The sequence below is a fragment of the Equus przewalskii genome, chromosome 2 (genome assembly GCF_037783145.1).
Source record: "Equus przewalskii isolate Varuska chromosome 2, EquPr2, whole genome shotgun sequence".
Classification (NCBI taxonomy): Eukaryota; Metazoa; Chordata; class Mammalia; order Perissodactyla; family Equidae; genus Equus; species Equus przewalskii.
The window spans coordinates 34,328,982-34,353,980 of record NC_091832.1 but is presented as its reverse complement, the minus strand read 5'-3'; the positions used below and the strand labels follow the sequence as shown (position 1 = coordinate 34,353,980).

The following is a 24,999-nucleotide window of genomic DNA, read 5'->3' as shown; positions in this document are numbered from 1 at the left end:
GATTTTCATGGAGGCTTCATCATGAAGGCATGATCAATCATTAACTCAATGTCCAGCCTCTCTCCCCTTCTTGGAGGATGGGAGTGGGGCTGAAAATTCCCAGCTTCCAATCATGGCTTGGTCTTCCTGGTGATCAGCCCCGGTCTGGAAGCTATCCAGGAGCCCAGGAAGAATGGCCTCATTAGAACCAAAAACACTATCACCCAGGAAATTCCAAGGGATTTAGGAGCTCTATCTGGGATCTGGGAACAGAGACCAATGTATGTTTTTTCTATTATTTCACAATGTCATAGCCAGGAAATCACTGCCAAATCCAGTGTCATGAAGCCTTTGTCCTATGTTTTCTCTAAGAGTTTTATCGTGTTAGGTCTTACATTTACATCTTTGATCTATATTGAGCTAATTTTTGTATATAGTCTCAGGTAAGGAAGAGTCCAACATCATGCATGTGGATATCCAGTTTTCCCAGCACCGTTTGTTGAAAAGACTGTCCTTTCCCCATTGGGTGGTCTTAGCACCCTTGTCAAAAATCATTTGACCATACATACGAGGCTTTGTTTCTGTGCTTTCTAGTCTATTCCATTTGTATATCTGTTTTTTATGCCAATAGCACACTGTTTGATTATTGTAGGATTGTAGTAGGTTTGGATATCAGGAAGTGGGAGTCCTCCAGTTTTGTTCTTGTTTTTCAAGATTGTTTTGGCTATTTGGAGTCCCTTGAGATTCCGTGTGAATTTTAGGATGGCTTTTTCTGTTTCTCCAAAAAACATCATTGGGATTTTGATAGAGATTGCATTGAATCTGTATATTTCTTTGGGTGGCACTGACATCTGTAAACAAATTATATTTTATGGTATGGATATACCACATTTTGTTTATCCATTTATCAGTTGATGGGCATTTAGGTTGTTTATACTTGTTGGCTATTATGAATAATCCTGGTATGATCAAGTGTACAAGTTTTTATGTGGACACGTTTTTTCATTTCTCTTGGGTATGTACCTAGGAATAGAATTACTGGCTTGTGTGGCAACTCTATGTGTAGCATTCGAGAAAAACCATTGAATGTTAAATTGAAGAGTGACATGGTTGAATTTCTGATTTCAGAAAGATCATCAAGGTAGCATGAGGAGAATGAATTGGAAAGGGCCAGAATAAAGGCAGGAAGGTGGGTTAGTATATTATTGCAAAATGATGCCAAAGTTGAAATGATCAGATTAGAGGAAACCAGAGCTAAGATGAAGGCAGAAGGAGCGGTATGGAGACAGATGTAATGGTGATGGTACATGTAATGGTGATGGTACAGTAGTAATATTTACAGAACTTGAAATGCAGGCTCATGAGCTGGAGGAGTCAGGGGTGATGCCAAGTCTGTGTAAATGGAGAATGGTGTTGTCATTGGCAAATAAGAGAAGCAGGAGGGGAGCCCCAGTAACCTTTCGCTGTTTATTAATTTCTAGTGTGTCTTGAGATGTCATTGGTCATATGCAGCTCAGTCAAAAGAGATGAAAGTTAGTGCTTTGCCATGCGTTCATCTTTATGAAAAGAAAGGATTTGGCTTCCTTTTCCTTCCTTGTTAAGAAAGTAGGACAGTAAATGACTTAGCAGTTGAACTGCCTTAAAATTAACCAGCAGATTTTGTGTATTCATTCGATAATCAATCTAGTTAAATTGATTGCTTAAGGCCATTTTAATGTTAAAAAAATATTATACTGGAAGAGGCCATTGAATAAAGTCATGGAAAAAGAAAGCAAATTATTGTTTTTATTTAAGTATCCGTTCATCTGATAAATGTGGGTTACCACAAAGTATTGGTGGCTCACCAAAAATGGCCTTTTGGTAGCCTGTGTTTACAAACTGATAGCTCTGCATTTCATGGAGTGATACCAGTTAGGCTAAGCTAAAATACTTCAAAGGTTTTTGGTTGTTTACAGGTTTGGGTTTCAAATTAGTACATGTTAATTGTTGAATTAGTAGCCATATTGTGTTTGTTATATGTATTTCTAAACAATGTTTGGGAGCAAAAATACTTTTTCCATTTGTGGCAGCAAAATGAATAATGGAACATTGTGATCTTGCTAGAGGAGAATTTTCTGTTAGTATTATAGAATAATGTAATTAGGTGCTATATGGAACTTGAAAACATATTTAAATTTTTGTTCTGGCTGTGGTTTTATGCTTTCCTAAAATGTGGCCTGAAACAGTTTATTAGTAAATATGCTGAATTGCTTTCTCTGCCAAGTGCATTTCAGTATTGAATCCAAGTAAAAATACAAATATTTACTTATAAAAGTCGTTTGGTGTGGTAATATTTTTACTACGGCCATTGACCCGCTAGCGAAATGTTAGGGCATTGCTAGATCGGATCCTGTTTATTTAAAGGCCAAGAGAGGGGAAGAGAGAGGAAGCTAACATTAACTGAATGCCTGTTGGTGTGCCACCGTGTTTGGTGCTCTACCATATTATCCCTTTTTTACTCTCCCAGCAACCCAGTGAGGAAGTTTATATTATCTCTATTTTTCCAGCAAGAAAAATAGTGCTCAAAAATATTTATAGAAATCAAGAAGGTGATTGTAAAATCTATCTGAAAATGTAAACGATCCAAAATAGCCAAAGCAATCTTTAAGAAGAAAAACAAAGTTGGAGGACTAACATTGCCTGATTTCAAGACTTACTGCAAAGCTACAGTAAACAAGACAGTGTGTTCTTGGAGAAGGGCTATACGTACAGATCAGTGGAATTGGCTAGTGACTAGAAGGAGACCCATACATATATGGTCAGTTCACTTTTGACAGATGCCATGGTGGTTTTTTTTTTTTTGAGGAAGATTAGCCTTGAGCTAACATCTGCTGCCAATCCTCCTCTTTTTGCTGAGAAAGACTGGCCCTGAGCTAACATCCGTGCCCATCTTCCTCTACTTTATCTGTGGGACGCCCACCACAGCATGGCTTGCCAAGCAGTGCCATGTCCACACCACGGGATCCTAATGGGCGATCCCCGGGCTGCCGAAGCGGAACGTGCAAACTTAACGCCTGTGCCACTGGGCTGGCCCCGCCATGCCGGTTTAAAAGGAAATCTTCCCACCAAATTGTGCCAGAATAACTGGGTATCCATATAGTGAAAAAGTGAACCTCATCATCATGCATAAAAAATACCTCGAAAGGATCACAGACTTAAATGTAGAAGCTAAAACTATATAAAACTTCTAGAAGAAAACGTCTTTGTGACCTTGAGTTCAGAAAAGATTTCTTAGGTTACAGAAAGCAAAAATCACAAAGAAAAAAATTGATACACTGGATTTGATCAAGATTTAAAACTTTTGCTTTTTGAAAGACACCATTAAGAGAGCAAAAAGGCAAGCCACAGAATGGGAGACAGTATTTGCAATATATGTACTTGCTTCCAGAATAAATAAAGAACTCAAATTTAATCCTAAGAAGACAAACAACCCATTTAGGACAATGTTTGAAAAGATTCTTCACAAAAGAAGTTATACTAATGGCAAATAAGCACATGAAAAGATGTTCAACGTCAATGGTCATTAGGGAAATGCACACTGAAATCATCATGAGATACCCCCACAGACCCATTAAAATAGTCAAAAAGACTGACAACACTAAGGGTGGACTAGGATGTGGGGCCACTGGAAGCCTTGTACACCGTCCATGGGAATGTGTAATGGTACAACCACTTTTCACTGTTTGGTAGTTTCTTATAAATTTAAGCATACCATTTAGTCATTCTACTCCTAGGTGTTTACCTGAGAGGAGTGAAAACATATGTTCACACAAAGTCTTGTATATGAATGTTCATAGCAACTTTATTCATAGTGTACCCAAACTGGAAAGAACCCAGATGTCCATCAACAGGTGAACAGATAAACAAAATATGGACTATCCATAGTGTGAAATATTTAATAATAAAAAGGAACAAACTACTGATACGTACATACATTTCAAAATCGTTATGTTGAGTGAAAGAAGCTAGAAACAAAAGCGTATATACTGTATGATTCCATTTATATGTAAAATTCTAGCAAATGCAAACCAATGTATAATGGCAAAGTAGATAAGTGGTTGCCTGGGGCAAAGGATCAGGGGAAAGATGGACTGCAAAAGGATCCAGGGAAACTTTTAGGAGTGATAGCACTGTCTGTTTCTTGATTGTAGTAGTGGTTTCACAGGTATATACATCTATCAGACTCATTGAATTGTACACTTTAAATGGGTACAGTTTATTCTATGTAAATTGTACCTCAAAAAGTTAAGGCCAAAAAGATGAAAAATATCCAGTGTTGGTGAGGATATAAGCAATCAGAGCCCTTAGACTCAGCTCGTGGGAGTATGAACCACTTTGGGAAACTGGCGCTATCTGCTGAAGCTAACATGTGTGACCCCGTGATGCAGCAGTTCCGTGCCTAGGTATACAGCCAACAGACGTGCGCACATGTGTTCACCAGATGACTTGTACCAGAATGTTCGTAGAACACTATTCCTAATAGCACCAACTGGAAACTGCCCAAATGCCCATCAGCAGAATGGGTAAGTAAATTGTGGTATATTGCTGTAACGGAATACTGTACAACAGTGTTGGGCCAAAATATTTAACTGTGTGATTCTGTTTATATAAGTTCAAAACCAGACAAAACTACTCTCTGCTGTTAGAAGTCAGAATATGGTTATCTTTGGATGGAGAGTTTTGACTAAGGGAGCACAAGGCGGGCTTTTGGGGCTCTTTCCTGCTCTGTTGCTGGTCACATGGGTGTGTTTAGTCTGTGAAATTCATCGAGTGGTACACTTGATTGTGCAACCTTCTGTATGTGTGTTATATTTCAATAAAGTTTTCAAAAGACATGTATTGTCACAGAAAGGTGTCCTTGATAATTATAAAGTGAAAAAAGCAAGTCCTAGAACATCGTGTGTTATATGTGATCCCATTTATATAAATGGAAAGAAAAACAATAAGCTTAATCCAAATTCTCTCTTGGGAATGATAAAGATACTTGGTGGCGAGGATCATTAAGTTTGCTGTTTTTATAATGTAAGCAAATAAATGAGAACAGTTTCTGTTCAAAAAATTATTTACTGAATTTAGTGGGTTTCTATAGTTGAGGATTGTGAATAATCTTTAAATAAATATGTTAAGTCTAGTTTTGTCATTAAGCAGGTTAGTAGTTTAAAGTGAAAACCTCTAAGCTTTTCTCCAACTTGGAAATTACATTGGTATCTATTATTGAAGTTTCTCACTGGTTGACAGGTTGATGGGATTTGCTCGTGATGGTGTCCCACTGTTGCTTTCCTTGGATGACTCCAGTTGAGTAACCTCCATGAATTTGTCGTCTTACAGAAGGCTAGATTAGAGCTGGAAGGAACCTTGGGGATTCGTTTGGTCCAGTGGTTTTTAAATGTCTTCCAGAGTACCCTAGGGTAGCCACTGGGTTGGGGTAGGTACGGAGGGGAAAACGGGGGGAGGCTGAGCAAGTAGATTTCTGGTCAGGCCTCCCCGGCCGTCTCCCCTCCCTCTGCCCTAACAGAGCAGCTCCACTTTGATCTGTTTTATTTATCTATTTTCTGTGTAAGATTTTATTTGGAAAAATAGTTTCATTGCTTTTGGGAAAAAAAAGAAAGGGCTGATAACCACTAATTTATTTCAACCTTCTCATTTCACAGATTAGAAAATTGATGCCTGGGGAGGTTGAGATGTGTTTCCTAGGATCCGTTCATATGGGGTGATTTGCTTGGAGCCTGTTTCTTCTGTTCTGTATATTGGACAGATTTGTCCCTGGGGCTGCTGTTTTCCTAGTCTTCTGATCCCAGCTTATAACTCCTCTCCTCCTGGAGCTACCCACCCATTGGGGTCCCACACACTTGGCACACCCCGCCCCCGCTCCATTCCTCTACAACTGACCTGTAACTTAGTTTGGAGCTTGGTTTAAGACACTATCTCTACTGAATGTGGCTGGTTCCTGTTTCAGCTAGAGACATCCCTCACTAAGAGATGGCCATTTAGAATTGTATGTTTTGTGTTATAACCACCAGGGGAGTTCGTTTATCACCACTTTTCAAAATGTGTTCTGTAGTGCCCTAGAGTTTTTGGGGCCCCTCTGAGACAAGTTGGGGTTCAGGAGGTAGGGCCTAGGTGCTACTTGGACTCCTGAAATAGAAGCTTAGTTTTCATCTCTTGAAGGTACTGGGCTTCCACAGATTTCCCTGCAAGAAAGGCTTTCTGCTTCGAAAGAAAGAAAGGGAAGAAGGAAGGGAATTGGGAAAACCGCCTTAGCGCAGCGTCTTGCTGTAAGGGTCAGGGAGCTGAGGGCCTGCGCTGTTAACCTTCTTCAGCTGGAGCAGCAGCGTGGGACGGTGAAGAGAAGAGCGGGCCTAGAGCCGAGTGAGCTTGGGATGGTTATTGGCCTCTCTGAGCCTGTTTCCTTGTCTGTAAACTTGGGACACTAATCCCTACATGGTTTTGATGAGGCCCAGGATAAGATAATAATCTGTGGATGAGAAAGCATTTTATAAATCGTAAACCCCTCAACCAGTGGTTCTCAACTGGGGGTGATTTACCCCCCCACCTGCCACTCCCCAGAGACATTTGGCAATGCCTGGAGACATGCATGGTTGCCATGCTGCGGGATGGGGGTGAGGGGGTGCTACTGACATCTAGTGGGTACGGGACAGGGATGCTGCCAAACGTCCTGTGATACACAGGAGCACCAAACGATTGTCCAGCCCAAATGTTTGTCAGTCGTCGAGGTTGAGAAATCCTGCCCTGGACAAAGGTAATCTGCCCCAACTTCTATTCTCTAGGACTCCGCAGCCACACAGCCCTTTCAGACTAATACGCGCACAACACAGGGTCATGTGTTCATTCATCTGTGCGCATGCTCTTTCAGCAACAGCAGAGGAGATGGTGAATGAAGGAAGAGGAACAAACAGAATAATTAGAATGACTTTAAAGAAAGCGTAGCCTGTAACTTTCAGGTCTTTTATTTTTTTAATCAAATTCATGGTTGTAAAAAAAAAAAGACAAAAAGAACTGTGTTATTTATCAAGTGAAAGTCAGTTGGAATCTGGATGGTAACTGTTAACAGTTAACAATTTGTCATTTTTAAAAGAAGTGGAGAAAGTGAATGTGAAATGCTCTTTAGACAGCATGACAGGAATGAGAAAGGATAGGCTTGAGTACAAACTCGAAAAAAATATGAGAAGAATTTGGGTTAACGTTAATGGATGATGAGGAGCTGACTAGAAAGATGGTGCGGGCCTGTCTGGGAGAGAGGGCGGGCGGGCGGATCCCAGTGTGGCCGAGGTGCTTGGTTCAAAGCATGCGGACTCTCCAAGTTGCTCCAGTGAGGCCTCTTCAGGGAGAATTTTGAAACTGTTTGATTAATCGTTAGCAGTGTATATGGGAGGAATTGAAACCCAGTGCTTTTACTGCAGTTTTCTTTATCCAGCCTAAACCTGCATTAGAATGCTTAGGATAATTGGTCATGATTGGAACCCTCTGACATGATCACTGACGGATTTGTAGACTTGACTTTGACAAATGTTTACGAGTTAGAACAAATGTTTCTGATTGTTTGCCGGAACCTGCACCTACCAACCACTCAAAATACCTGTTTGATCGATTTTAAATGATTAACTGAAGCAAATGATTTGAGCAACGTAATTCACTTCTTACTAGGAAAGGGGTCCTAAGAAAGCTGCCAGTTTTCTTGGCATTGTTTCAGGTGACTAATTGGAAATCCATTAGGTGTGGGAATTTTTGTTTACCGTTTCCTCGTAGGGCTGTGTGTGACAAACCCTGAACTTGTGAGCTCGTAGATGTCCCACTCTGATTAGAATAAAAAATACAGTGTATTACTGCTCTAATCGTATATGGTCTTGACGTTAGAATAAGTGCTCCTAATCTTATGTATTCCCAGAAAAGACTGGCTGGTACTGTTGAGAAATCACAACTTAGTTTTCTCCTTGTTCCAGCTGCAGCTTGAAATTCATTTTATTTCAGCTCATAACTTCTATTTTAAAAGACTGTTTTTCTTCACTCGGTTTATGAAAACTAAATTCTTGTTTCTTAGTGTGTGCGGGTCCAGTGATTTGGAGAGGCTTGTGGGGCTCCGTAGAATAGTCGTGCCTTTAGGAAAGACTGTTGACTACTACTGTATGATCACGGCAGCTGGGTGCTGTTCCCTAGCTTTATAGTCTTGGGCACCTTGTTAGAGCCATATTTGAAGAGCAGAGAACAAGTTGCTTGCTCACAGAAGGCCCCGAAATTCAGGTGAGTCCTCCCAACGCCTTTGCGAAGGCTGATTTAGGCTGTTCACCGTTTGCACCAGCAATTCCTTAAATACAAAGCCATTGATATATTTTAAAAATATTCCACCCTATTTTCTCTCCTTATTTACTTGTCCATGACTATATCTTTACCTAAGGATCCCTTATCTAAGAACCGTCATTAAGTGTGGTCACTCCTACTCCTCAGAAGCCCCTAATCCCTGATCAAAGTCAGGCTTTAACCTGCATTGCTTGCCTTTGGCCTCAGTTCTTTCCTTCCTGCCAACATGGAATACAGGAAAGGTAGGAAGGGCTGCTGAGGAGAGGCCAAAGTATGTAAGGTGCCATTTTTCAGTCAGATGGGCAGAGAAGAGAGAATCTGAAGTCTGGGCCTCTCTCCCCTCCTGGGCCACTGCGAGGGCTTCTCCTAACTGGGCTCTCCATCTTTCATGGAGCCTTCTTCACGTCTAGCCTCACAGCTGCCAGAGTGGGCTGTTGTAAAGCACACATCTGATATGTTGATTAATTCCCTTGATTGCTTCCCCACTGCTTATTACAGAGGCCGAGATCCTTAGTATGGCATAAGACTGTCTTGCTTTATCTCCCACCTCACACTTGATAATTTAGCAACTGAGGAGCTCCTGGTAGTCCATTTCTCTCGCCGCCTTCTCTCCCCCTCTCTTCTCTAACCCTCCAGGATGGGTGCCCTCCTCAGTGCTTCTCGCTCACCCAGTTCCTGTCCTTGTACCTCGTACTTTGAATTTGTAATCATCAATTGGCCCCACCTCCAGGCTCTGAACTTACTGAGCGCAGCAGCAACTCACTTCCAGGCCCTGGCACAGTGCCTGGCACACAGTAGGCACTCAGTTTGTATAATTAAGGAAATGCCCACACACAGTGTTGGCCAGGATGAATTTTGGAAGGGATTTAGTTTCCTTTGGCAAGTCAAAATTAATGATTATCATAACTTCATGTATCTGTGAGGAGGCCACACTGGCAGCAGTGTAGCATGGTGACCAAGGACCAGGCTTCTGGAGTCAGACTGCCTGGGTTCACATTCCAGATGTGCAACCCAAGGCAAGTCACTTAACCTTTCTGTATCTTGGTTTCTTGGTCTATAAAATAGGGCAAATAAAAGAAGTTTGTAAGGATTAAATGAGATAATTTAATCCTGAAGCATAATGCTTAGTGAATGATCTTCACTTTATTTAACATTGTGTGGTGTTCCTGAAAACATTGTAGCTGTTGCATTTTTATAAATCAAGGTATATTTTAGATTTATTAAGGGAATTTGGTATTAAGAATTTATTTGATGCCTATTAAAAATAGCACCAATGTGTTTATAGTTATCCAAGTAGAAGTTCTTAGTGTTTTCTGTGACAGCCTTCCCCTCTGCAGCCCCCAAACCTTGTACACACACACTTAATCAGTTGTTAAGTCTTGTAACTTCTGCCAGCAAAACTTCTCTTCCTGTCCAAGTAACCCTACACACCTTAGTCAGATGAGTCTTGCTAAAGCATAGCCTCAGTCATGTTAGGCCTTTTTAAAAAACTCGAGGGAAGCCCCTGCCTACTGAATTAAGTGCTGTGTAGACTCCTGGCTCAGTTTCTGGTGCCTTCAGAATGGCTTGGATCCCTTTCTAGCTGTAGCCCTCCGGCCCAGGACACACTGCTTCAGCTGGTGGCCCCCCGTTTCCCAGCACAAGCCCTGCTTCTCTGCCCCTGGGTACAGTGTGCATCCATCCCCCAAACTCTGGCTGTGACTTGAAGATTCAAAAAAAATCTTCCCAGTGACGTGTGTTCCCATCCTCCTCCTCTGACTGGGGGAAAATCGCCCCTCTCACGGCCTGCAGGGTCTGCTTTTGTTCAGTTTTTTGCATACTTGTTATCCCTTCTTGGTCACAAGCTCCCCAGGAAGAGACTGCCTTATTTCTGACCCTTGTCGAACCCAGTACTCTTGCCCTTCAGTGCCCAGTAAGTATTCGAACTTCCGATTTGTTCTGAAATGCTTTTTGTGGGAGAAGAAGACAATTACAGTTACTGTGTGCGATACACTGTTCTTCCAAGCTTTTTACACGTATTATGCTGTTTCATCCTCACTGTTCCCCAGTCAAGGATAGGCACTATTCGTATTCCGATTTGCCATGTGAAGAAACTGACACCTAGAGAAGTTACGTAATTTGCCCCAGGACTGAGACACCCACCTAGTGTAACCTCACCAGTATTCTCAGTCACGTTTAACCTGTCTTACCCCCAAGTCCCCATAACCTTATAACCAAAGTATAAGCACTGTGTGACGCTTCCCACTTTTCAAAGAATAAACGCTGTACTTGAGTGGTGTGCTCCAAAAGTAAAGAAATTTATCCCCAGTGCCTTCTGCTTAGTAAATGCTAGGAAATGTAGATCAAGTGAATGTGTAAGGAAAAGGAATTGTGGGTACTTGTTTCTCCATTGACATTTTCATTTGAATCAGGAAGAGGTGACAATGTAATAGCTCTAATGCTGTAGACACAAGGACGATGAATCCCTGATTCTGAGGTTTACTTTCCGAGGGTGAGGATCCAGTTCCTGATGCTGGTGAGGAGGGGCCAGAGGTATTGGAGGCGTCAGGAGGGAAGGCGCTCGCTGGAAAACACACTGTCAGTTGAGATTCATTTGAAATCATCGCAGCTCTAGCCAGTGCTCAGAGGGAAGGAGTCTGCCCCCCACGTGATTTGTTGACTGTTTCTCATGGATTCTAAGTAACTTCAGTTTTTTGTTACCACTCCTGCCATCTGTGGTTTCTGTTGTTTTCTTGAGGAACTGAAGAGTAACATAAATTACCCATGCAGAGTGCTACAATCCAGAAAAACACTTTGTTGTCATATGTCACAGTAGACTGGTGGCTCTCTTGCTCTGCTCACCTCTCCCTGAAGTTTATCCACGTGTGTAGGAAAGAGCCATGACTCTGCAGTCAGACAGCCTGGGTTCGAATTCTAGTTTGTTTAGTTATGTGTACTTGGGTGAGTCACTGAACCCCTCTAAATTGTTTCCTCTGCTGTAAGACAGGATCATAATCCACCCCCTGACGTGGTTCTGTGGATCAGATAACATGTAGAAACCTAATACTGACACTCTATTGTTGTTAGTACCTCAGAAGTACCCTCTCCCCCAAATACATGTAACGCGTTGTCTTCTATTGTGTTTATTGAAACTTAATACTTCTGCATTGTTTCAGTCTCCCTTTAATAATTAGTCTTCAGACTAATTATTTTTCCTACATGCTATGCCCAAATGAGAATTAACTAATTATATCTTAGTAAAATGTGTACAACTGTGTTTCTCCTTTTGTGCATCCTTGGAAAGTTTTATGGCTGTCCGAATTCTGAAAGTTGGATCATGTGCTATATGCGCTCATTTAAAAGGACCCTTTTGTGGGTTTGGCTTTTCTTGAGGCAGAGCACACCAGTAATGACTTCCACATTTACCTTCCCTATCTTTCCTCCTTTCTGCTGACTGGTTTGCTTACTCGGCTCAGAATCGTGGTAATTGACGTCCACCTGAGAAATTCCTACAGATGTTCCAGCCTGTCTGGTCCGGATAGCCACAGGAAGGTTAAGGTCTTACAAAATAGTCACCTTCTTAGTCCGTTTCCTATATACACTGCAGCAGTATTGACTTTTGAGAAACTAATTAACACAGACCGAATTTACCATCTCTGGGTTTTTGGTCTGGCACTCTTTCTTGGTTAATTCACGTGACTTGGCATTTACACATGGACACCTGGGACAATCTGTCTTTGCCTCAAAGGATTAAGTAACACAGTTTGGAGCTGACTTAAAACTATTTTTTTTCCTTCATAAATTGGGCCCTGAGTATCTTTCATAAATCAGGAGTGTTTCTTGGAAGTGTAGTTCTAACTAGACTCAGTCCCAATGGTACTTTTCTGTAAAAGCACATTCATGTTTGTTCTGTCATAACAAATGCATTTGATGAGTTTAAAGCATTGATAGAAACGTGATTGAAGGAAAGCATGCCCGTGATAAACAGGTCAATTTGATATTAACCCATGTTCAAAGCATAAATGTAGTTTTATTAAACACAGGACAGCTCTAGGAAAATATATTTTAAAAGCAAAATCTTCTCGTTCAGCAATGAGTCTGAAGGAATCCCCTATTTAAAAAATATATATTAAACCCTGATGTATTCCTATAAACAGTTGCTGATGCCAATGAAGTATAGTCAACTATGCAGAGAGTGGGAAACCAGCTTCTGATTTTCAGCTGTGGCGCAGCCCACAGTGTGATTGTAAGCAAGCCAGGGAGTTGTGTTTCACAGGAGGGTTAACTATTAACATTACACTTTTGACGTCTTTTGAATCTTCTGAGAGGTAGCAGAACTTACTACCAGTCATAGAGTTCCGTGTCACACAATGCAGATACCTTACATTTTCCTAATACAGCAGTGCTGTGAGACTGTTTTCACACTACAGATGAGCAGGTTGAGGCCAGGCCAGCATGAATCATTGCCCTGAGGTCAGAGCTGGTAAGGAGTCGAGCAGTGCTTTGAACTAGGCCTGTCTTGCTTCAACATCAGTGTTCTTGCTGTTCCCCTCAGCAGGAGAGGAAATCTCTCGTTTTTGGGAGCTATTATCTTTTCTTTCAGACATTTCAGAATAGAGTTGTTTGGCACATGGCTTCTAGCATCTTAAAAACTTGCTTGTAATTCCTGTAGCTTCTCATATTCATAAACTGCCAGGTGAATATGTACTTAAGTTTTTGCTCATATGTCTTGATATTTTATTATACAAGTTAAAATGGAGTTGCTTCACAATTTTAATTAGTTTTTAGATGCAGGTCAAAATTTAGCATTGATAACTATACATTAGGCTTATGAATTTAGGGATTTTGTTTGAAATGTTAAATGTAAGCTGGAGTGAGATCTTAATTATCATATTATGTTACTAATAAGTAAAATGGGTCTGTGTCCCCCCCCAACCATGATCTGTTATAGAAATGTTTTTGAAGTGAATGTCTGAGGATTTTTTTCTGTGCCTCTCCAATCAATCAGTTATTCCTCCTCCATTGAACGGCCATTGGCGATTGCAGCTTGTACGAAGTTGACTCTGCAGGAGCGTGTATTGCTCCAGCCTGTTCTGTGTAGGGGCTAACATCCAAAGTACATTTCTACCCCAAGCCTGCAGTCAGATTATGGAGCCTGCTTGTTAATTCTTGCGATTATGTTTACTTATTAACTGTTTGCAGTGAAGTAAAGCTTCATGATATGTGGCATGGTGAGAGCAAAGATTTTCCTAAGTAAGCTTGCATTGACTAACTAGAAATTGTCCATATGTCACGGTATTGACCATCAAGATATATTTTCCTGTTTCTTACACAAAATGTGGGTTAAAGTGTACACTGGTGTACTGCTGTTGGTTGTTATTCTTTTAAATTTGTTTTAAAATTCACTTGGGCATAAGATAAGGCAGTATTTTGTATGTAGTTAGTGGGAGCAAGTACTCTGTTGTTATTAAAATAGTATCAGATGAACTGTTAAGGAATTGCTCCTTCCTAAAAATGTGTGTTTATCTACTAGGCAGTTTTATGATGTCCTTTTGGGCACTAAGTGTGCATTAAAGTGCAGGGTTAGATTGATTTGGAGTAATTTCTTTTTGAAACAATTTGTGCCAATTCTTTTTCCTCTCCAAAAGAAATGGTTTCAGAGCATGGGCTCCTTGCCTAATGTCAATTCCATAAGGCTTCTCTGTTGTGTGTATTTTTTTTTTCTTTTTGCTTTGCTCACCTCCTTCCCCCAATAACTGGACTTTTCTGTGAGGACGATGTGCACCTATAATCAGGCATTTCTTTACTTTAAGGTTATTTGTCATTTCAGATAGCATGGACCAAAAGAACAGGCTTGAGTGGGGGAAGGCAAAGTTATATAAACTTTATTCATAGTTAAATATTTGCTTCCAGGAAAGGTGAAAAATGCTTTGTACTTTTTCCTTCGGCTTTTTTCCTCTAAGAGAGCTTGTCATGCAACAACAAAAAAAGTGGCCAAAGGCAGAGAAAACTCTTCTCTTTTCCATGTTGGTTTGTTTTTATTGTAAGACAAACCTTTCATGTTTTATTGTTATGAAGTTTAAACCTGGCCTAGAGGTGCCGATCTTTAGTGGAAACAGCTGCAGAGTTGGTGTCCCCTGATCAGGTGGGACTTTCTTTGAAGCAACATGTTGCCTTTTAAAAGAAAATCGAGCGTGTGAGAACTTGAACCTGTGAAACTCATCAGCAGGCCCACCATTGTTTCTCTCTTAAATAACTGAGATAGCTGACTTTAACTAAAACATTGACATTTAAAAATTATTTTCTGTATTATTTTTTCTGAAGAGAATAGTCTCTTTTTTTGTGTCTTAAAAATACAGAAACAGAGAAAAAAAACACTCTTAAGAATTGAAGATGTAGCAGCCCAATTTAACTAAGCCCATAAAGCACACGCAGTCTTTTGGCTAGTCTGAACTGTGATTTTCGTCTGTACTTATTCTTGGCGGTAAGTGCCCTTAATAGGAGCAAAACTGTGTGGTTGGGCATATACCTGAACTTAAATGAAGTCTAGAGATTCAAAATTTTCTGCTCGATATTGATTGATGTTGAAGCGTTTCTCGTCTTTGTAGTTGAGTGATACTGGTGGCAGTGGGCTTAGCGTCTTTCTTGGTCTACTACTAGGAAAAGTTGAGCATCAGAGAGCTTTCTTTCCATGGGGGGAAAGTAACAGAGACAGGCATGGAGTTAGAGGGACAAGAAAAATGCTGAAATATTTTCCTTTTGGGCTTTTGATTTGATTGCCAAAAAATTGCCTTCCAGATGGAGAAGACCAAAAGCTCTGATTCTAAGCCTTTATGTTTTTACTGGCCTACCTCCTCATCCCATTGCCTGGTTTGAAATCTGTAAGCCAGTCCAAATGCTTTACCTCATTTTCTAGTACCAATTTACTGTCTTACTCATCTTCCAGCTGCAAGGGGGTGAGGCAGGTCGCTTTGAGATGGAACCCTGTGCCATTTTGTACACCCAGCAACAGCAGGTTCTTGCCGAGGAGTATCCCTTTCTCTCAAGTTCTTGAGTCCCGCCTACCAGGTAGACTTGTGTCTGTGACGTGTGCAGCAGGATTAGTTGGGAATGAATCTGCTCAAGCCCTTCCGGCCTTGTGTAGACTTGTTCCTGGTGTTCTGGGCTCTTGCACGGGGAGGACAGTTTGTTTTTTGGCCGCATCTTACTTCACTCGCAGTAGAAATCTTGACACTCCAGTTTCCTTTGGGCAGTAGAGATTGTTTATGGGTTGAAATAGTAGGGGAATCCACTGTCAGGACATAGAGAGTATAGTGGCCAGACTTTGGAGTCTGGCAGACGTGGGCCCAGTTCATTGCTCTACCGCCAACTAAACAGAGTATCCTTGAGCAAGTTATTTTCTGCATCTAGAAAATGGGGGTAATGCCGTATCAGGTTGTTTGGTTTAAAAGAGAATTTTTGGAGGGGAAGAAAAGAGATCGTTGAGTATTCATGGGAAACAAATGTTAGTTCCTTTTCCCTCTCATTATGTCAACCTTGAATAGGTTAACTATTGTGATCTGTAAACTGATTGGTTTTCCACCATTTTATTAAATTATATGGAAATTGGGATGACATGAGCGATTTTCAGATATTGTATTTTGAAGTTGGGCACCAAACCAGTACCTAATGCGGGATTTATTGGACAGAGCAAAGTAATGATTTTTAACTAAAACTTGTATTTGTATAAGATACAGTCATAGGAAAGAAACATCCATCACGGTCACATATGTGGAGGGGAGACTTACCAGAAATCTCCTGGGTAAATCGCATAAATGCTTTTCTTCAGGACAGCCTCGGCTGGGTTGTTGCATAGGTGGATCAAAAAACGTGTTGATTAGTTTGCTTGCTCGTGATGAAGTTTGGAGCAGAAAGGTCAGGTTGGGTTGACTGAGGAGTACTTTGAAATGTTCACACTGCAGTAGCCCAAAATCATGGTTAGACAGAGAAGAAGCTCTTGGAATTTCAACAGCACAAATTTGAAAACCATTAAGGCAATTGGGACTTTTTTTTTTTTAATATTTTATTTTTTCCTTTTTCTCCCCAAAGCCCCCCGGTACGTAGTTGTATATTCTTCGTTGTGAATCCTTCTAGTGGCATGTGGGACGCTGCCTCAGTGTGGTTTGATGAGCAGTGCCATGTCCGCGCCCAGGATTCGAACCAACGAAACACTGGGCCGCCTGCAGCGGAGTGCGCGAACTTAACCACTCGGCCACGGGGCCAGCCCCAGGGATTGGGACTTTTATGTGGTGCTTAATTGTTCAAGAGATTGGTGAGGGACTCTGTTGGGCCATGGAGCAGACACTTAGTAAAGAGCATGAGAAGACTCTGAAAGGTCTGAAAACAATTGTCTGTCGAATCTGAAAAAAAAAACAAAGTCTGTGTGTGTGTGTATATATGTGTCCATCTCAGCTTTTGGCTCTTTTCTTTGGCATGTGTAACTCACTTGTCTGATATGGAAAAATAAGTTTATCTCAAAGTTTGGGACGTATATCACTACAGTATGTGAGATGATTTTCTTCTGAAGTGTACCACAGACAAATTATTTTTATTTTAATGGTTTTACATTTGTTTTAACACACCTTAGGAAAAAATATAGCTAGCACTCAAATCTACAATTACACCTGTATTATTTAAGTTGAGGCTAAGTTTCTTTAATTAAATATGTGCATTGATTTTCTTGTTAAGGAGAACAGTTAAGTAAATAATTGTGCAGGTGACATGTGAATTTAGCAAAAATTGTGACAGTAGCACTAGAATGACCAAGATTTGAGAAATATGTACTGGTAAAAATGAAGATTTGGTCTTTTTTTTTTCAGGCTTAGATTCCTGTGAAGGTTGATTTAACATTAGGTATTTAAAATTTTTTTCTACCAGACTATTAGGCTTGCCTTTGTTCTTTTATTTTGAAAGATAGTGGTTAAAAATGTCCTGTGAATAAAATGAGAGGAGAGGATTAATCTCCACATTTGGGGCTTTTGAGGAAGTGCTCACCCTCTGTCTGTACACTCTGGCTTGTGCCTGACTTGTGACAACCTTTGGGAATTGTTCTGGATCATTTCTTTCCATCTTCCTCAAAAAGTAGCCATCACTCAAAGTGTTGAAATGACAAGGGGAGCTTCCTGTTGACATTGTTCATCTGATGTCCTGGCCGTGGCCGCTCCATGGAAGACGGTAGGAGAGCCCAAGATGCCGGGGGCTACTTGAGGGCCATGTGGAGAGCGTCTGCTCAAGAACTGTCCTGTCTTGTTTCCCCATCCCCAAGACTTGTCTAGACAAAATGAGGAATAAAGTTTTTACCCCCTGTTGTGGGCAGAGGGGCCAAAGGCATCTGTAAAGGCTCTGACAACAAGAAAGAAGGTTAGAAATGAGAAAACCAACTCTATACCAAGTTATGAAAAAAAGATCTGTTTTATAGATGTTCACATTTTTGAAGTGTTCATTTTCTTTTTGTCCAGTTACTCTTAGGAGATCTAACATGTTTTGCTCCCTCTTTGTAGGTACTGGCTTTGGATTAGGACTTGTTTTCTCACTTACCTTCTTTAAAAGTAAGTGTGATTTCTACTCCCTTTTCAACATAATGTCCTGGTGTGCCAACCCATCCATTTATGGGTCTAGGTAGGCCACTGTAAAGTGAGCTAGACAAAGAATGTGGACTCAAAAGAGGTCAGAATGGGTTGGGCATCTCCAGAATTCCTCCTGGGCGTTGAGTCAGGGTGCCTGATATCCTAGATATGGTAGCATTTTAAAAGCTGTGCTTGATGCCGGTGAGTCATTTGGCCAAATCTACATGCTCAAGCATTTCTAATTAATTACAGTTTTTTCTAAAGGAACTTGAAAATGAGAGTCCTGCTGGTAATAAAAACAAGTGGACCAGACACACGCAAACTTTTTGGCCAAAAATTCTCCTAAGCAAAGGGCAGGCGATGTCCCTTTCATCTGTGGAAGAACTTCTGAAGTTTGGATTTTGACTAAAAGCCAAGGGGGCCACTTTGACCTCTTTCCACAAAGAGGTGGCGTGGAATACATAACTGGACAATCATAATTAGCCCAGAGTGCCGATGTGAAATAATCATTCACAGTGTTGGCTTAAGGAAACCTCATGGCTTACTGTCATCAAAACATGTAAATATTGGTGGAATTCTTGCATATTTCTAAAACTCAAGCACCTTACTGAAAGATATTATTTCTGATAAAATTAAGAAATTAGTTAAAATGAGCAAATGATTAGAACTGACATAGAAAAGTTATAAGGTTCAATTGTGTCTACTGTTTTCACACTGTACCACTTATTAATACCTTCAACCTAGCAGCAAAGGTACTTAATAAATATTTGCTAAATTAATAAGCTTACTGATGATCCCCCACTTCCTTTTTTTGGCCATTGATTAAATAGTGACAAAAATGTGTAGCATGTTATAGTCATCAGAATGGTGCATGTTGAATATTTATTCAATCCTAAGCAAGTGTTATAACCAGAGAAAAAGCTTTATCTTCTCTTAATGGTTCCCTGTTGGGATTTTCCTTTTTCTGCTCCCTAGGAAGAATGTGGCCATTAGCCTTTGGTTCTGGCATGGGATTGGGAATGGCCTACTCCAACTGTCAGCATGATTTCCAGGCTCCATACCTTCTACATGGAAAATATGTCAAAGTATGTACAGAATTGTTGTTTCTCATCCTTGTAAAAGAAGAAGAGTTTCTCCTGTGTCCCTGAAGAATTCCTTAGAGTGCATATAATTAATAAACTGTGTGTGTCACTGTGGCCCCACTGAGATCCTCATTGCCCTTTGGCCTTTAGTGATGTTGACACCACTTTGGTGCCTGAAGTCCTTCCCTCCCCCGTACCCTGGGATGCATGTGTGCTTGCAGATGTGTACTTGGATGGGAGCTGATTGGAACTGACGGGCCTGCCTGAAAGGTTATCACTATGGTAAAGTAGATTTGTGTGAAATATCTGTAAGGAGCGCTTTTGTTCAAGATCTCAGAGTCCCCTGGAAACATCTCATACATACACTAACCCTAAAGGCTGCAGGGACTCAGCCGTTATTGTGCTTTCGTGGAAGAGGGCAGGTTTTTGACTGTAAGTCCCGCGTAGTTGTGCCAAAGTCCTTGTCTCCAGATGGATTGTGAATGATGCGGACAGGATGAAAAGTTCTAACACGTGCCTCGAGAGGGAGGAGAGCAGCAGCCTTTCCCATTGCCTTACTTCAGGGGACTGGTTATCAGGGAGTTTAAGTGAAAGATCGTGGGAGGCTAGGTGCTCAAGGACAGAGGTGGTATTTGCTCTTGTATCCCCAGGGCCTGGGACAAAGTAGGCACTCAAATAAGTGTACAATGAATGAATGAAGTAAATTGTATATCCTGTTAGATGTGTTAATGGCCTCAGCCTTACCGAGGCATAACCTTTATGGCAACACGAGTTTCTGCGAAGAACTTCACATTCCCTGGATGTGTAGAATCATCGACTTTCTAGGTTACCCTGGAGCTAGAATCACAATGATCTGGGCAGCAGCAGGGGCCGGAGGAGAGGGCACAGGAGCCGGGAGACCTGGGCGAGAGTCCTGGGCCATCGCTGGCTTCCTGTGTGATCTTGAGGTTTTCTCTTCTGAGATTCTGTCTTCTACCTAGAAAATGAGGGTAATATTTCTACCCATAGCGTTGGTGGGAAGATTAAATGTGAAAATGTTTTTAATCTGTGAGGTGCTATATAAAAAGAGGTGTTGGTTTATTATAGTTGAGGCCAACCAAGAAGGGCGATTGACTTGTCATCGTTCCACCATAATAACAGGTAGAGCAGAAAATGTGGTACAAATGAGTGTCCCAATTCTGGTCAAAAGCTGTAGCCACAAGAGTCGCCAAATCTCAAATGACAATGTCCCGCCGCAGCTCAGTAGCCTCTATTTTAGAACGTGCTCTGACTGTCAGCTGCCTACCGACCTCTGCGTGCTTGGAAGGAGAATTGGGAGCAGAGGGAGCTGGCAAGCTGGGCAGCCTGGCGGGCCTGTGGCTGCCCTCCCTGCTCCTGAACCGTCTCTGCGCCGAGCCAGGGTGGGGCAGTCAGAGGGACAGTGCAAGAAGAGGCGCAGCCGTGTGGCACCAAAGCTGCCGACGGGCAGGTTCCACTGTTCCCCGACTTTTTTGGCACCACAGCTGAATTTAGGGGAGAACAGAAAGGAACAGGGAGAGGAGCTTCAGGTCTTTTAATTATTTAAAATGTTTTCGTTGTTCCAAACTGAGTTGTCATGGATAATGGCTCAGGGGTGATTATATGCATATTATATGTTTAATGGCTGGGAGTTACTGTGGAAAATATTGTTACGTTTTTTACAGCCTTATGTGTACTGCTCCAAAATGGCCTTGTAACTTTATCTGAACTTGAGTCTGTGCCTTGATGTTGTCATCCTCCATTCTCTGAACAAAGGAGCAAAATCCCACGTTGGGGCCTTTTCAGTGTGGTTGTATTATGGTAGTTGCTTGTTGAGTGCCTGCTGTGCCCTGTGAGCCATCCTAGGTGCTGTACCTTTATATTCTTTCTCCAGACCTCCCTCCTAATAGATTTGTGAGAGAGGTTTTATTATTCTCAGTCAGCAGATGAGAGAACTGAATCTTACTGAGGTTAGGAAACTTGCCAAAGATCCTATCCTTAGTAGACTGTTTGATTCCAGGACCATGCTCTCTCCACTCACCTGGAAGCCATCCCTATGATGGCTTTTAGGAATACACCTATCCAGGTACTGATTATTTGGCCCTCTTCAGCTCCTTTCCCGCTCTCCTCCCTCAAAGTTTGGGGAGCCACTTTGAGGAACCTGGGCGGGATGTGTGCAGTCCTCTGGTGAGACCATTTTAAAGCAAACAGTGGGATGCTTTTGGGCCCATTGGTCCCTTGAGCCTGACCTGCAGCAGCAAGCTAGAGAGGGTTGTCAACATGCTGTCTGCACAGTTGTAACCTGAGTGTCCTTCCTTTACAGGAGCCGGAGCAGTGACTTAGACCTGAGCGCATCCCTGTGGGGAGAAGAGAACTCGTGTCTGTTCCTCAGGAATACTGCGTGCCCTGGAGTAAGCTGACATGCTTCTGTAACAGTGTTATCAGTAATGCCTGAAACTCCAGCACACTGTTTATGTATTTGAAACCAAGTCTGTTTCTTGTTTTGTATTTTCTCTCTGGAAACTGCAAGGAGGTGGTCTTAGAAGAAATAAATGAAACGAAAATCGGCAGTCCAGCACGTTGCCTGCGTTTCTTTGCCTTTGGTCTCTGAGCGTGGGGAGACTGCGTGTGAACTGCCAGCAGCTGTTGCCGCTGTCCCAGCCTCCCTGAGAGCTTCCTGAACCCCCCGCCCTTGTGCATGTCTCCCCACTTGCCCCCTAATGTGTAGTTTCCACAACTGCTTCCACCTCGTAACTCGGAGGTTGGAGGTTGCTGCTGCACTGTCCGAGGAAGACGACGCATGTCTTGAGGAGCCTTGCCTTTCTGCGGCAGCTCTTTAAGATCTGTCTGTTCTCAGCAGTGGACCTGGCAGGGCACTAGCTGTGCCTGCTGCACTGAGGTCACACAGCTGGTTGTATTGGCAGGGGATGGAACCTGACTGTGCCCATGGCTCGCTCCACTGATGTCACGGTTTCTCGCAGCTTTATGGAGCTTGCCACAGTCCAGGCTTCAGCACTGGGGGCTTTGTCCTGGGAGGTGGGGGCAGCTTGTGGCATACCCACCTGGCTAGAAGGCCGTATTTGGTTTGAGTTTCTCGTCACATAGCAGCTGAAGTTGGAGGACAGAAGAAGCACTTCTCATGCCCCTCTGTGAGTTTGTTCCTTTGGTTTCCCTTGAACCAGGGAGGCTGAACGCAAAGGTAGCATTGTAGCAGTTTCCTCTGAAAATGCACCGAACCCCAGAGCTTCATCTTTCACCTCTTATTTCTCTTCCTTTATAGTAAAATTAAGACGGGCAGAGCTTGATCCCACTTGTCCCTTTATCTGTAAATGTTGATTGAGCATCTAATGGATGAAAAGACAAGACATAAGGCCCTGCCTTCAAGGAGCTTAGAGTCTATGGGAAGATGCACATGCAAACTCTTGGCGCTGGAAGAGGAGGATGTAGACAGCACGCAGTGAACAAAGGAGAAGCGGCAACGAAGTCTCCCTGGGATGGCCTGGCAGAGGAGGCGATAACGTGGCCTGAGACTGGCAGTTGACTTGGACATTCCAGACAGACCAGGAAGAGGAGGAAGGTAGCTTCTGTGAAGGCTCGGGATCGGGGCAGTGCGTGTTAGAGTTGGGAAACCACGAGTGGGCCCGTATAGCCAGAGCGTGCCGGGGCGAGGGAGTGGTGTGGAGGATGAGGCTGGGCACCAGGGCGGGGCTAGTGTCTGACCCCCGTTCTGGAACACCGATTAGACAGTTCTTGCAAGTGTTGGAACGAGTAGATTCAGGTAGAAATACTCCCTCGTTTTTCCCTCCCTCATCCTTCACTCTACTCCACTTTCCAGAAAGGTAGCTAAGCTCTGGACCAGAGCAGGCAACAGTGGCTCTCTGCCCTGCAAACTGTCCACGCTCCTCTGCTCTCTGGGCTTTTCTGTGTCTTTGCACCAGTTAAAGCCCAAAGATAGGCCTGACCCAGGACTGCAAGTCATGGCTGTGGCTCGCCATAGCCACTCAGCTGTTTGTCACGTTGCCCTCTTTATTCCATGATCAAGGCAGCCCATGAAATTAAAAGAAAAATAACCTTGCAACCTGTTTCATCCTTTACACTTCTCTTCTCATATTTGTTTTAAAAGTTAATATTTCCCCCCAATTTTTCCATCTTTATCCAGGCAGAGAGAAGAATAATAGGTCCTCTTCCAAAAACGACAAGAACAGAAAACACAACATGCCCATTCTCTAGATGTGTCAGAAGAATATGGAAAGGGACCCTGGAATCAGACTTCGCTCTCATTAGTTATTAGCTTTTAGGCATTTATTTGGATGGATCCCTTTGCCCAGCATCTTTGAAACACCACTTATGTGTTTTGAGAAACTGGTCGGCTCTGTGAGGGAACAGCTCTGGGCAAAGGCCAGCCAGAGGAAGCATTGGCTGTTTGCTTTAATTCCAGAGTAGTTTGTATTCCCGCCTTGTAGCTCTTAGCAGAGCCTAGCCCAAAGCACAATGCTTGATCTTGTCCCTACTCCCTGCCCCCATCTCAAATCAACCTTCAGAAAGTTCGAGCTTGTTGGCAAAGGCACACATTCTGTTCTACTTTAAGTTTCATTAGAAATTCAAGTCCTCCAGGGCCCTGGGCCCTTGTGGGGTTGTGAGACTGACTTTGCTTCTTGTCTGCCCTTCTGGAACCAAATACAAGGAGGTTCCTGGGTTTGGGGAGAGAGTGATAGGAACCCAACTGGGCACAGGATGCGCGGGTAAAGCTGTGGCGCCCCAGAAGTGGCCTGCTCTGCCAACATACATAAATACATACAGTCTGAGCTTGACAATGTATAATTTGGCCCAGAACAATATGTATTTTGAACTTATTTAGGTGAATGACTCTGACATTCCAAGTCCCCACTGGGGGAGCCTTTATCAGGCTGCGTTGCCTTATGCAGAAGTATGCCTTTGTTCTGAGAAACGGCCTCAGAAACACACTCTGCTGAGCCGTCTCCTTTAGTGAGTGTCCTCCTCTCTCCCTTTCAAAAGATCTGAGGATGCATTCTTGAAATCTGCTTGTAGGAAATGCAGAGATTGGGAAGGAAGGATATATCTATGTAGTTTTGTTTTTAGTTTTCCCAAACCTCACTGTTTACATTTTTTTTTATGTAACCAAGCCATAATTACATTTTGCTTGTCGTGGTTCAATCTGATTGTATTGTTGAAGGACTATTTTTGAACCTGTCCAAATAAACTCTGCAAAGTGTTTCCACAAGGATGAACTCCATGGGGTTGGAACAGCCTTCATGCTGAATGATCCTGAGACACAAATGGTTTCCTGTTGCATGTTTTCTAATTACATAAATGCAAAGGGGTGGAAGGGAGAAAGTGGAAATTCTAAGTACCAAAAGGAATGTTAAATTTAGAATAGCAAGCTCATCTGGAAGCTATCACTACTTTTTCTTTAAGTGCGCTGCAAGTACCACTTTCCCTTGGACACCAAAGGATGGTGTCGGGGTAAGCAGACCTGGGCAGGGGCAGGGCAGGCGTTCCCATGTTCTCTGAGCAGCCTATGTGTGGAACAAGTGTGAGAGTCAGTGATAGCTCTTTAGGCGGTAAAGTGCCTCAGAGGAAGAGGACAGACCAGGAACAAGGGAGAGGCAGGGTTGTGCAGCGGGAAGAGCATAGGATTTGGAGTCAGAGTCAGAGGGACCTGGGTCCCAGTCTACTCCACCACTTACTTGCCGTGTGCCCGTGGGGGGGTTCCTTAATCTCTTAATCGCTTCAAACATCAGTTTCCTCATCTGTAAAGGGAGAAAGAATAATTCCTACCTTATAGACTTTGAGGGTCTGTGTTGCTATTTGAATCAGAATAGCGTGCATGGTATTAATGGAAGGTAGGCAGGGGACTGTTCTAGAACAGAAAGAGGGCGTAATCCTTGGGCTCAAGGAGTTGGCTCTTAGAGTCTAAATCAGCAAGCTCTGAGGGAGAGAATAGGTGTCCCAAATGAGTTCCTGGTAATAAACTAAAAATC

The 24,999-nt window shown here is 42.5% G+C and overlaps 1 protein-coding gene across 1 annotated transcript in view; it reads left to right on the top strand.

Moving 5' to 3' along the window:
- MICOS10 (mitochondrial contact site and cristae organizing system subunit 10) overlaps positions 1 to 21,572 on the top strand; it is a 31,989-nt gene extending 10,417 nt beyond the window's left edge. The window contains exons 2-4 of the mRNA XM_008519129.2: positions 17,853 to 17,900; positions 18,894 to 19,003; positions 21,321 to 21,572. Of these exons, the coding sequence (XP_008517351.1) occupies positions 17,853 to 17,900; positions 18,894 to 19,003; positions 21,321 to 21,335 (173 nt within the window). The 3' untranslated portion in view covers positions 21,336 to 21,572. The remainder of the gene's footprint in view (positions 1 to 17,852; positions 17,901 to 18,893; positions 19,004 to 21,320) is intronic.
- The last annotated feature ends 3,427 nt before the right edge of the window (positions 21,573 to 24,999 follow it).